The sequence below is a fragment of the Mirounga angustirostris genome, unplaced genomic scaffold (genome assembly GCF_029215605.1).
Source record: "Mirounga angustirostris isolate CCGP_5_RB_7025 unplaced genomic scaffold, mMirAng1.0.hap1 SCAF_3, whole genome shotgun sequence".
Taxonomy (NCBI): Eukaryota; Metazoa; Chordata; class Mammalia; order Carnivora; family Phocidae; genus Mirounga; species Mirounga angustirostris.
Genome location: NW_026991711.1, coordinates 169,353,247 through 169,365,293, shown reverse-complemented (window position 1 = coordinate 169,365,293; position 12,047 = coordinate 169,353,247). Strand labels below are relative to the sequence as shown.

General features: G+C 36.1%; 1 protein-coding gene across 12 annotated transcripts in view; it reads left to right on the top strand.

Moving 5' to 3' along the window:
* KANSL1L (KAT8 regulatory NSL complex subunit 1 like) overlaps window positions 1-12,047 on the top strand; it is a 151,749-nt gene that overhangs the window by 34,570 nt on the left and 105,132 nt on the right. For 10 of the 12 annotated variants that reach the window (XM_064587004.1, XM_045868088.3, XM_045868087.3 and 7 more), the window contains exons 3-4: window positions 3,348-3,395; window positions 8,788-8,929. In XM_064587004.1, the coding sequence (XP_064443074.1) occupies window positions 3,348-3,395; window positions 8,788-8,929 (190 nt within the window). The remainder of the gene's footprint in view (window positions 1-3,347; window positions 3,396-8,787; window positions 8,930-12,047) is intronic. The other 2 variants (XM_045868089.3, XM_045868092.3) reach the window with 1 other exon arrangement.

Genomic DNA, 12,047 nt, shown 5'->3' with positions numbered 1-12,047 from the left:
TCCTTATCCATTATGCTTTGTGTTTATATCTGCAGTGAATGTTTGAGAGTGTACCCTTAAGTGTAGGCTGTACTGCATTCTCCCCTTGCTTCCTGTTGGTGCAGATTTGGGCTTCCCAGGTAGAGGATGTTAGGTTTGTGGTATTTTTTGCTACTAGAGTTCCCTCAAAAATGTGGATTTCCATTCTGTTTGCCTCTAGTCAATTATATGTGAAAATATCACAGCTAAAGATCTCATTTGTTCATAGTTATTGAGTCTACAGACTAATTTACTGTTTTCCTCAGACCCATCCAACTCTCGCGCATTTAATGACTGCTGCCTTGAGACCACCTGAAACAGTACATTTGGGTGGGAATTAATCTTAACTTTTGCTCCTAGGTTTGTTCTCAGTTATGTGGCTTAGAACTCTTAAGAGAGATTTTTGAAATAACATTTTTTGTTGCCAGTTATGGAGAAGCAGTTAGTTGGTTTTTGCATTCCTTTAAGGCCCCATATGGGTTAGTTAAAATGTTATTTATTTCCTTTATTTATATGACCATAGCTGTCAATGTTTGATGTTATGCGAGGATTTTTATTTTATTTTTTTCTTTAAAGATTTATTTATTTATTTTAGAGAGAGTGCAAGCAGGAGGAGGGGCAGAGAAAAAGAAGCAGACTCCACACTAAGTGCAGAGTCTGTCATGGGGCTCGATCCCACAACCCTGAGATACTGACCTGAGCCAATATCAAGAGTCCCACCCTTAACCGACTGAGCCACTTAAGTGCCCCTGTTATGCAAGGGTTTAAAAAGCATAGTTAACATAGTTAAATGTAGTATTCATATAGTCTTTTACCTGTTCAAGGATAAGGTTTTAGTTTTGGTTTTTGGTGTTTGTTTTGTTGTTTTGTTTTGTTCTACTAAAGGATAATAGAATCTTTCAACAAATGGTTCAGGAACTCAGTACCGCCCCCCCTCCCCTCAGAATCTGAATTCTTATCTCGCACATACACAGAAATTACCTTTGAATTGGATTATAGATCTAAAAGCCAAAACTCTGAAACTCCTTGAACTTTTAGACTCATGAATAAATCTATGACTTTGTGTTAGGCAAAGATCTCTTAGGATATAAAGATATCTGTAAAAGGAAAGTTTGATAAATTGGGCTTCATTGAGATTAGAATCTTTTTTGCTCAAAAGACACTATTAGGAAAATGAAAGGCAAGCTATAGACTGGGAATTACAAATATTTCAAATACACATAGTTTGACATAGGTCTTATATCAGTAAAAAGATAACCCAATTAAATATGAGCCAAAGATTTGAACAGATAATTAAAGAACTCATAATCCCTGGGAAGCATAGGAAGCATGTAAAAGTACCCTCTACATCAGGAATTGGACAACTGAGATCCATGTACCAAGGCTGGCCCATTGCCTGTTACTTTCTTTTTAAAAAAATTATTTTTATTTTATATTTTTAATTGAAGTATAGTTGAACAATGTTACATTAGTTTCAGGTGTACAACATAGTGGTTCCACAATTTTATACATTATGCAGTGCTCACCATTGATAAGTGTTGTTACCATCTGTCACCATACAAAGTTATTACAATATTATTGACTATATTCCCTATGTTGTACCCTTTTTTATGACTCATTTATTTTAGAGCTGGAAATTTGTACTCTTAATCCCCTTCACCTATTCTCCCCATCCCCCCAACCTCCTCCCCTCCGGCAACCACCAGTTTGTTCTCTGTATTAGTCTGTTTCTGTTTTTGTTTGTTAACTTCTTTTTTAGATTCTACATATAAGTGAAATCATATGGTATCTGCCTTTCTCTACCTGACTTATTTCACTTAGTATAATACTCTCTAGCTCTATCTGTGTTTTCAAAATGGCAAGATTTTGTTCTTTTTTATGGCTGAGTAGTATTTCTCTGTGTGTGTATGTGTGACATATTTATTCACCTATCAGTGGACACTTAGATTGCTTCCTTATCTTGGCTATTGTAAATAATGCTACAGTAAATATAGGGGTGCATATATCTTTTTGAATTAGTGTTTTTATTTTCTTTGGTAAATACCTGGCAGTGGAACTACTGGATCATTCAATTTTTAATTTTTGAAGAACCTCCATACTATTTTCCATTGTGGCTGCACCAATTTACATTCTTACCAACAGTGCATGAGAGTTTCCTTTTCTCCATATTCTCACCAACATTTATTCTTGTCTTTTTGATACTAGCCATTCTGATTGGTGTGAGGTGATGATATCTCATTGTGGTTTTGATTTGCATTTCCCTTATGATTAGTGATATTTAGCGTCTTTTCATATATCTGTTGACTATTTGTATGGCTTCTTTGAAAAAATGTCTGTTGAGGTCCTTTGCCCATTTTTAAATCTGATTATTAGTTTCTTTGGTGTTGAGTTTTATGAATTCCTTATATATTTTTGAACATTAACCCCTTTTCAGATGTATCATTTGCAAATATCCTCTCCCATTTGGTAGGTTGCCTTTTTGTTTTGTTGATGGTTTCCTTTATTATGCAAAAGTTCTTAGTTTGATGTAGTCCCAATGCAATATTTGCTTTTGTCACCTTTACCTGAGGAAACATATCCAGAAAAATGTTAAGTCCAGTGACCAAGAGATTACTGCCTGTGTTTTCTTTTAAGAACTTTATGGTTTCAGGTCTTATATTTAAGTTTTTAATCCGTTTTGAGTTTATTTTTGTATATGATGTAAGAAAATGGTCTAGTTTGGGGCACCTGGGTGGCTCAGTCGTTAAGTGTCTGCCTTTGGCTCTGGTCGTGATCCCAGGGTCCTGCGATCGAGCCTCGCATCGGGCTCCCTCTCCCACTCCCCCTGCTTGTGTTGTTCCCTCTCTCGCTGTGTCTCTGTCAAATAAATAAATAAAATCTTAAAAAAAAAAAAAAGAAAATGGTCCAGTTTCATTCTATTGCCTGTAGCTGTATAGTTTCCCCAATACCATTTATTAAAGAGACTGTCTTTTCCCCATTGTAAATTCTTGCCTCTGTTGTCATAGATTAATTGATCATATATGCATGGGTTTATTTCTGGACCCTATTCTGTCCTCTTGATTTATGTGTCTATTTTTGTGCCAAAACCATGCTGTTTTGATTTCTGTAGCTTTATAGTGTAGGTTGAAATCTGGGATTGTGATCCTCTAGCTTTATTCTTTGTTCTCAAAATTACCCATTGCCTGTTTTTGTAAGCACAGTTTACAAAACACCATCACACCCATTCATTTATGGCTGCTCTCATGCTATAATGGCAGAGTTGGGTAGTTATTTTAAAGAGACCAGGTTGGCCACAAAGCCTAAAATATTTACCATCTGCCTTTTTACAGAAAATATTTGCCAAACGCTGGTCTGAAGGAATCAAATTCCAGGGAAAGGTAAGCTCTTTCTAGGTGAGCAAACACCAGTAGCGAAGTTTGGCTCAGTTTAATGTAATTAAGGACAAACCTTATATTTTTCTTTCTTTTTTTTTTTTAAAGATTTTATTTATTTATTTGACAGAGAGAGACACAGCAAGAGGGAACACAAGCAGGGGGAGTGGGAGAGGGAGAAGCAGGCTCCCCACTGAGCAGGGAGCCTGATGCGGTGCTCGATCCCAGGACCCTGGGACCATACCTGAGTCACCCAGGCGCCCCCAAACCTTATATTTTTCTTGGGCTTTTCTTGGGATTGTCATTTTTCACAACTGGATCTTCTTTTTTGATTTTTTTTGTAATAGTTGATTCATCATTACTAGTAAGCTAATCTTTATATTAAAGGCAAAATTAATATGTCTCTCTTTAATCTTGGTGTTTTAAGATGTAATATTAGAAAGCTCTGTCTTATTTTGGGAACTCTATTTCAGGGTTAAAGCAGGGATATAAGTTCATGATGTTGACCAGAAGTTAGTATCTAGAGAAATTGTACTTACCACTTGGTCTAAATAGCCTGTACTTATTTTATTCAGCAAGTTAAGTGGTGACTACAAACAAGCAAGGATGTGGACTGATGGAATATGCAAACAGATTTTATTCAGTCCTATTAAAATATAGGATAAGGTATCCTTTACAGAAAATTCATTTCAAATATTACAAAGCCTTAGGATTACTTAGTTTATTTAAATCTAATCTGATATTACTTTTTTTCCCCGTGGTAGTATAATTTAATGTACTATATGAACATGAAAATCATTTTTGTGGACAATTTCACTATCAGAATATTTTTACTAGAAGTACAATAAGATGGGCTCCATAACTTTTTTTTTTTTTTTTTTTAGCTAATCATGAGGTTTGACCATCAAGCAAAATTGCATATTATAGGGAAAGTTTTCAACTGGAACAAAATTTAATGAAAGAATGTTTAAGATCATCTTTGATTTCCCCATACTTATTCCTACAGCATACTTCTGCCAAGTCCTTTCAGCTTTAAAGTGAACCTTGAATCCATCCTCTTCATCTCTTCTTTATCTTACCCTCCCTTCTTAGTTCATGCCATTTTCATTTTTTATTCAGTGTTTTAGTTAGATTGGGCTCTAGAGTAACAAATTAACCTTCTAGTCTCAGTGGTTTAACAGAGCCAAGGTTTGCTGTGGCTTACATAAAAGCCGGTGTGGTTTGGGCTGTGATCCTCACACATCTTGTAGCTCTACTGTCTGCACTGGTGGCTTTGAAGGTTGTCTGATGGACTGGAAATGACTAGGTCACTTTTGCTCACAACCCATTGGTCAGAATTAGTCACACAGCTCCAACCTAAGTGCAAGGAAGGCTGGGAAATGTAGGATAGCACATGACATATTTGGAGATCACAATTATCTGTACCACACACAGATTACTCTATTTGCATCCTAATTGATTTCCTTATTTCTTCTCATATCCCACTCTAATGCTTTCTCTACCTAGTAGCCAGAGTGCTTGGGAAAAAAATTTTTGTTAATGTCTTGATAATAACTTCCTTTTTGGGGTGCCTGGGTGGCTCAGTCGGTTGGGCGGCTGCCTTCAGCTCAGGTCATGATCCTGGGGTCCTGGGATCGAGCCCCCAGTCAGGCTCCTTGCTCAGCGGGGAGCCTGCTTCTCCCTCTCCCTCTGCCTGCCTGCCGCTCCCCCGCTTGTGCTCTCTCTCTCTCTGTGTCAAATAAATGAATGGAATCTTTAAAAAAATAAAATAAAAAAAAGACTTCCTTTTTGCATAAAATCCAACACTTTACCATTAACCTGTACAACTGCTGTGTGCCATGGCCCTTGCCTTTATCACTAATTTCATGATTGGCAGTTAGTGTTATTAAATAATATCTATGAATAATAGATATTACTATCTATTTTAATATTTTTTCATTTTAACAGTTTTTATTTATTTCTTTATTTAAAGATTTTATTTGAGAGAGAGAGTGTGCATGCACAGGGGTGGGGCGGGGGCAGAGGGAGCAGGAGAAGCAGACCCTTTGCTGAGCAGGGAGCCCAACGCAAGGCTTGATCCTAGGACCCTGGGATCATGACCTGAGCTGAAAGCAGATGCTTAGCCAACTGAGCCACCCAGCCACTTAACAGTTTTTATTGTATATAAGATTACTTTATTCTTGCGTCTTCTCGATTGTTTCTTCCTTGTATTTGCCCTTTTCCTTTCCTACTTGGTGAGATTTGGCTTTACGTTCAAGGATCTTTTTGTGGTCTTTGTCCGGTTTTAGTTTAGTGATAACCACCTTGCTAGGGTGAGTGCCCACTTGGACAGTTGTGCCGTTTGCCTTCTTGTTATACTTGTTCAGTGTAGATGACATATTTCTTCCTGTAAACCTGGACTACTTTGCCCATTTGCTGACCTTTGTAGTGTCCTCACACAGCCTTTACTTCATCCTTTTGGGTGGGCGTGGATCAAATATTGTATTTCTGTCTCAGCGTTTTGGAAAGAGGGGAAGACATAATCTTGCTGCAAATGTGGGAAGATGCATTGAAATGCCTCTTGGTCCTCAGAAGTCAAGGGATTGAACTTCATTTTGGCTGCTGGCACTTCAACAGTGGCCACAGAAGGGAAGAGCTAATATTATTTTTTTTTTTTAAGTTTATTTATTTATGTAATCTCTACACCCAGCGTGGGCCTTGAACTCAAAACCTGAGATCAAGAGTTGCATGCTCCTCTGACTGAGCTGGCCAGGTGCCCCTCCATTTTAATATTATTTTGAATAGACATTCTCTTCTATTATTTTCATAACTATGAAAATATGATTTAAAAGTGTGTCAAATTTAAAAAGCACAATAATGACTATAAACTGAATACATAGTAATACTAAGAGAATTCTTATATGAAGGTCTCCTCAATCATATTGTGTGCAATTAGAATATTAACAAAAGTATCTCTTTGGGTACCTGGGTGGCTCAGTTGGTTAAGCATCTGCCTTCAGCTTGGATCATGATCCTAGGGTCCTGGGATCGAGTCCCACATGGGGCTCCCTGCTCAGCAGGGAGTCTGCTTCTCCCTCTCCCTCTGCTGCCCCCCCACCCTGCTCATGCTCTCTCTCTCAAATGGATAAATAAAAAATATTAAAAAAACAAACAAAAATAGCTCTTAGGGACATTGATTTAATATAAAATCCTGTTACAATGAATATATTCTATATAGTAAAGTTATAATAATTTATTCTGTTTCTCTGACAACAAATGATCTTTTATTTTATTTTTGTAAGTTTTTATTTAAATTCCAGTTAGTTAACATACAGTGTATTATTCATTTCAGATGTGCAGTTTAGTGATTCAGCACAACACCCAGTGCTCATCACAACAAATGATCTTTTATTTTTTTATTTTTATTTATTTTATTTAAAAAAAATTTATTTTTAAGTAATCTCCACACCCAGTGTGGGGCTCAAACTCACAACCCCAAGATCAAGAATCACATGTTTTACCAACTGAGCCAGCCAGGCGCCCCAGTAAATTATCTTTTAGGGTAAGTTTTCTCTAGCTAAAGTTTGTATGGGAGACATTCAATTATGGTTAAATGTGTAACATTAATAAACTTTTTATTAAGAACAGTTTTAGGTTCATAGCAAAATTAAGCAGAAAATGCAGAGTTCCCATATACCCCCTTCACTGATAGAACCTCCCCCACTATCAATATACTGCATACTAGAGTAGTGCATTTGTAACAATCTATGAACCTACATTGACAAATTGTTATCACTTAAAGTGCATGCTTTACGTGAGGATTCACTCTTGGTGTTGTACATTCTATGGGTTTTGACAGTAAATGTAATTTTTAGACAAGTTTTTCATAAAGTTTGTGTTCTGCCATTAAGTATTTTTTGGTTTTCATTTATACCTTCAATTTCTGTCATGTTTTCTTTTGTAATCTGAAGCTCTTAATTAGTTATTCCAAATAACTGTTTTCTAGTTGGAATGGTTAGAATATTTTCATAAAGTAATTAATTTGTAATCTCACAAACTATGGATTAGAGTAGTACCCTTGCCAAAAGATAGAGGAGTAGGGTTCAACCCTTATTTTCAAATATGTATGACAGAAAAGTCTTTATATAAATTCTTTCTCATCTTTGGGCTCTGAATCCTGGGAATCAGGTTTTTTTTCTTAATTTTATTTTATTATTATTATTTTTTTAACTTGTCAGAGAGAGAGAACACAAGCAGGGGGAGCGGCAGGCAGAGGGAGAAGCAGGCTCCCTGCTGAGCAAGGATTCCCTATGTGGGACTCGACCCCAGGACCCTGGGATCTTGATCTGAGCCAAAGGCAGATGCTTAACGACTGAGCCACCCAGGCGTCTCCCCCCCCCCTTTTTAAAAATTTTATTTATTTTTTTTAAAGATTTATTTATTTATTTATTTATTTATTTGACAGAGACAGAGATAGCGAAAGCAGGAACACAAGCAGCGGGAGTGGGAGAGGGAGAGCAGGCTTCCCGCCGAGGAGGGAACCCGATGTGGGACTGGATCCCAGGACCCTGGAATCATGACCTGGGCCGAAGGCAGACGCTTAACGACTGAGCCACCCAGGCGCCCCCCCCTTTTTTTTTAAAAGATTTTATTTATTTATTTGAGAGAGAGAGAGAGCACGAGCAAGGCAAAGGGACAGGCTGGCTCCCCGATGATCAGGAGCCCGATGTGGGGCTTGATCCCAGGATCCCGGGATTACTACCTGAGCCGAAGGCAGACTTGTAACAAACTGAGCCACTCAGGCGCCCCTGGAAATCAGGTTTTAACAAGCTATTTATCTTAATAAACATTTCAAGACATATATTTGGTATACTTATTTGAAAGGTAGAGCACTCATATTTTCAATACTTTTTGACAATATATTTAAATTGATTTTAGGGATTTAATTAGCTAACAGTGACTACTGTTTTAACAAATGAAAATTTGCATATAATAAAATTGAGTATTCTGGTTTATTACATAGATTTAGATCTAGCATAGTTCAGATGACTTACCCAATACTTCTTACATATAGAAACTTCATGTAACAGTTTTTATGTGGAGTTAGTAGTATCATTCCTCTTTCTTTTGCTGGCCCACTCCTATTTCAGCCCTTGTGCATATTAATAAAATATTAAGTAGCAGAGGAGATTATCTTATTACTGGATATGTAATAATAAAAACAAGTGTTTATCCGTTAGAAAGATAAGGAAGTTAAATGTTTTTCTTTGATAAGAGTTGATACCAGATTCTTCTTTCACGTAATTAGATGTTGTATAAAGGAATGAGGATTATATGACAGGCGTCAAGGAATTTATTAAGTAGTCTGAAAACTTGATTGCCTTTGTTCTTTGACTAACAGTGTTTGTCTCGTTCACAGTAATTCTAGTACTGAATGGAAGTGGCTTGTAGACAGAGCTAGAGTTGGCAGCCGATGGACATGGCTTCAGGCCCAGATTTCAGAGCTCGAATACAAAATCCAACAACTAACGGATGTTCACAGGCAGATTCGTGCATCCAAGGTATTGTTTGTATTCTTGTATTTTTAAAAAAATTATTACAGTTTAGTTTCTCATCTCTCCACACAAAGTAATTGTTACAAGGCTTTATAAAAATGTAGTTAATATTAACATTTTTTATATATCAATTGCTGTAAATTGAAGCTATCATTGTAATGTCTTTGTATTTATCGTGGTCATTTTATCATACTTGAGCAGTTCAGAGCTTCTTAATTGGATTCCAATTAATAGAAATTAGGTACCCTTTTATAAACTTCTACTTTGATGGCATTTATTTTAACATATGTGAGAAATTCTGTGTGTATTTTATTGAATCCCCTTAGAGGTTTTGTTTTAAGAAAAACTATAAACACATAAAAAGCTCTAGAAAGCAATATAATGAACACCTTTGTTTCCACCTCCGAATTTATCAAGTGTTAAATTTTTACTATTTGGGTTTAGTTTTTAGAGTAATAAAGCATCACCTGTACAGTTGAGGTACTTATATAATCCTTCCTGATCCCATTCTCTTTCTGCATGCCACTGTAGCCACTATTTTGATTCCAGCATGTTTTGACGTTTATTATATTTATGTATGTTTTTATACTCTTGGCACATAGATGTCTATCTGTGTCTACAACTAGTATTTATTTTTCCATGATTTTACAGTCTGTATTAATGACATATATACTACAAACTCTTTTGTGACTTGCTTGTTTTTGCTCAGCATAAATTTTATAGGTCCTGTATGTTATTTAATTGTATGAATGAGATGGAATTGTATGAATACAATGCAATGTTTATCTCTTCTATTTTCTACTGATAGACATACATTGTGTAGTTTTATGCTAGTAAAAACAATACTGTAATGACTATCTTTTTTGTGTTTCTTTGTGAACTGTGGAGGGTTCTTGGTATATGCCTAAAAGTGGAAATGATGGATCTTAGGTCTGGCTGTCTTTAGCTTTCCTATACTTACTGATGTGATTGGATAGTTAATATTCCCACTGGCAGTGCGTGAGAGCACCTGTTTTTCCACATTCTTGCCAACATTTCATAATTTTTGACATTTTAATTTTCCAGTGTAATGAGTATGAAGTATTATTTTATTGTTTTAATTTAATTGTTCCTTAGTGTTGAGAATTGGGCCTCGGTATAATTGATCACCAAATGTTTTTTTTACCTAAGAACTAACTACCTTTTGTATTCACTGTTTTTGGTGGGGTGGGGAAAGGGCTCTGGTTGGTGGAGATGTGTGTCTGTGAATTCTTTTTAAATTTTGGAGACTATTCTTGGTCAGTTATAAATGTTACAAATCTCTCATGTTGTAGCTTGTCTTTTCATTATTTTAGTATATGTAACAGAAAAGAATGCATGTTCTTTATGTGTTCAGTATAGAATTCTTTATTAAATTTGTTGACTTTATTGTATATATCTGCTATATGTTTATACCTCTAGATCTTTCCATTTATGATGGAAATAAAACTTTTGTTAAAATACTTTTGTTAAAATTTACCCCATTGTTGTGAATTTTTCAGTTTTTTCTGGTAATTCTGTTTCTGCTTCTTACTTCTTGAAGGAATGCTGTTTAATAGATACAAATTTTTTTATTATTCTAGGTATTTCTTTTTATAAACTATAAATAGCTAGATTAAAAAATCACCTCAGATTTTTGATTTTTCATTTGCCCTTATTCTCCTCTCTTTGTATTTGTCTTTTTTTTTTTAAGATTTTTATTTATTTGACAGAGAGCACAAACAGGGGGAGCAGCAGAGGGGGAGGGAGAAGCAGGCTCCCTGCTGAGCAGGGTGACCGATGTGGGGCTCAATCCCAGGACCCTGGGATTGTGACCTCAGCTGAAGGCAGATGCTTAACCAACTGAGCCACCCAGACACCCCATAAGTCTTGTTTTTTTTACCTCTCTTGTTGGATTGGTAGAATTTGCTTCGTTCTTTTCCCTCTGCTGGTTTAGAAGCTATTCATTATAGTTTTATTCTTTGTCGTTACTCCTAATTTTTAATATACTTCTTAATTAAAAGTAATCCTAACAATGACTAAAAAGTACTCAGTATTTTTATACTATTTTTTACTTAAAACATGGATTCTAATACTTTCTAACTACTCGTTGAATAGATCTACTACAATCTAGTTCCTTTTTTTATAATCAATAATTATATTTCTAACTAATTTTATTAAAAATATGCTTACTGGGACGCCTGGGTGGCTCAGTCAGTTATACGTCTTCCTTTGGCTCAGGTCATGATCCTGAGGTCCTGGGATCTAGCCCCGCATCCAGGCTCCCTGCTCAGTGGGGAGTCTGCTTCTCTCTCTCTCTCTCTCTCTCCCTCTTTCCCTCCCCACCGCTCGTTCTCTTTTTCTCAAATAAATAAATAAAATCTTTAAAAAAAATGTGCTAACTGTTCTTATGTTCTACCTATAAAGTTAGTTTACAGGTTTAAGCTGCTATAACAAAGAAACTCCCAAATATTGCCGCTTTATTAAGGTACATAACACTTCAAAAGTGAGGGAGTGAATACAGGCTGGTGGAGCAACTTGGTTTTTTCTATTTTGCTGCTTTGTTGTCCTCTAGGGTAATTGTTGACTGCACTATTAAACAGGGTTGTAGTCATTCCCTCATTCCGGCCCCTGGGAAGTGAGAAAAGTGTAACATAGTTTGTCTTTAGGTGGGAGGTGACTTGGAAATTGTACTACTTTGTGTCACACTCATTGACCCAAATTTAGGCACATATCTGCAGGAAGGAGAGGTGAATCATACAGCCTTACAATGAGAAGTTGTATGCATAGCTAGAACTCCAGTAGGAGTGGAGTTTTGTTGTAAAAAGAAGAGGAAAGTGGGTATTGGGAAGTTTGCAGTCTCTTCTACACTACCTTTTCTCTCTTGGTTTACATTTTGCTGAAATACATTCTTTAGTAGTTTATGTCTCAAAATACCTTTATTTTACCCTCACTCTTCAGTGATACTTTAGGTCGATATAAAATTCTAATTTGATGGTTATTTTGCCTTTTAAAGATCCTATTTCATTGTTTTGTTTAATACTGATGAGCAGTCTACCGTCAGTAGAATTGCTTTTCCTTTGTAAGTACTTTGTCTTTTCTATCTGGTAACTTAAAAAGTTATTTT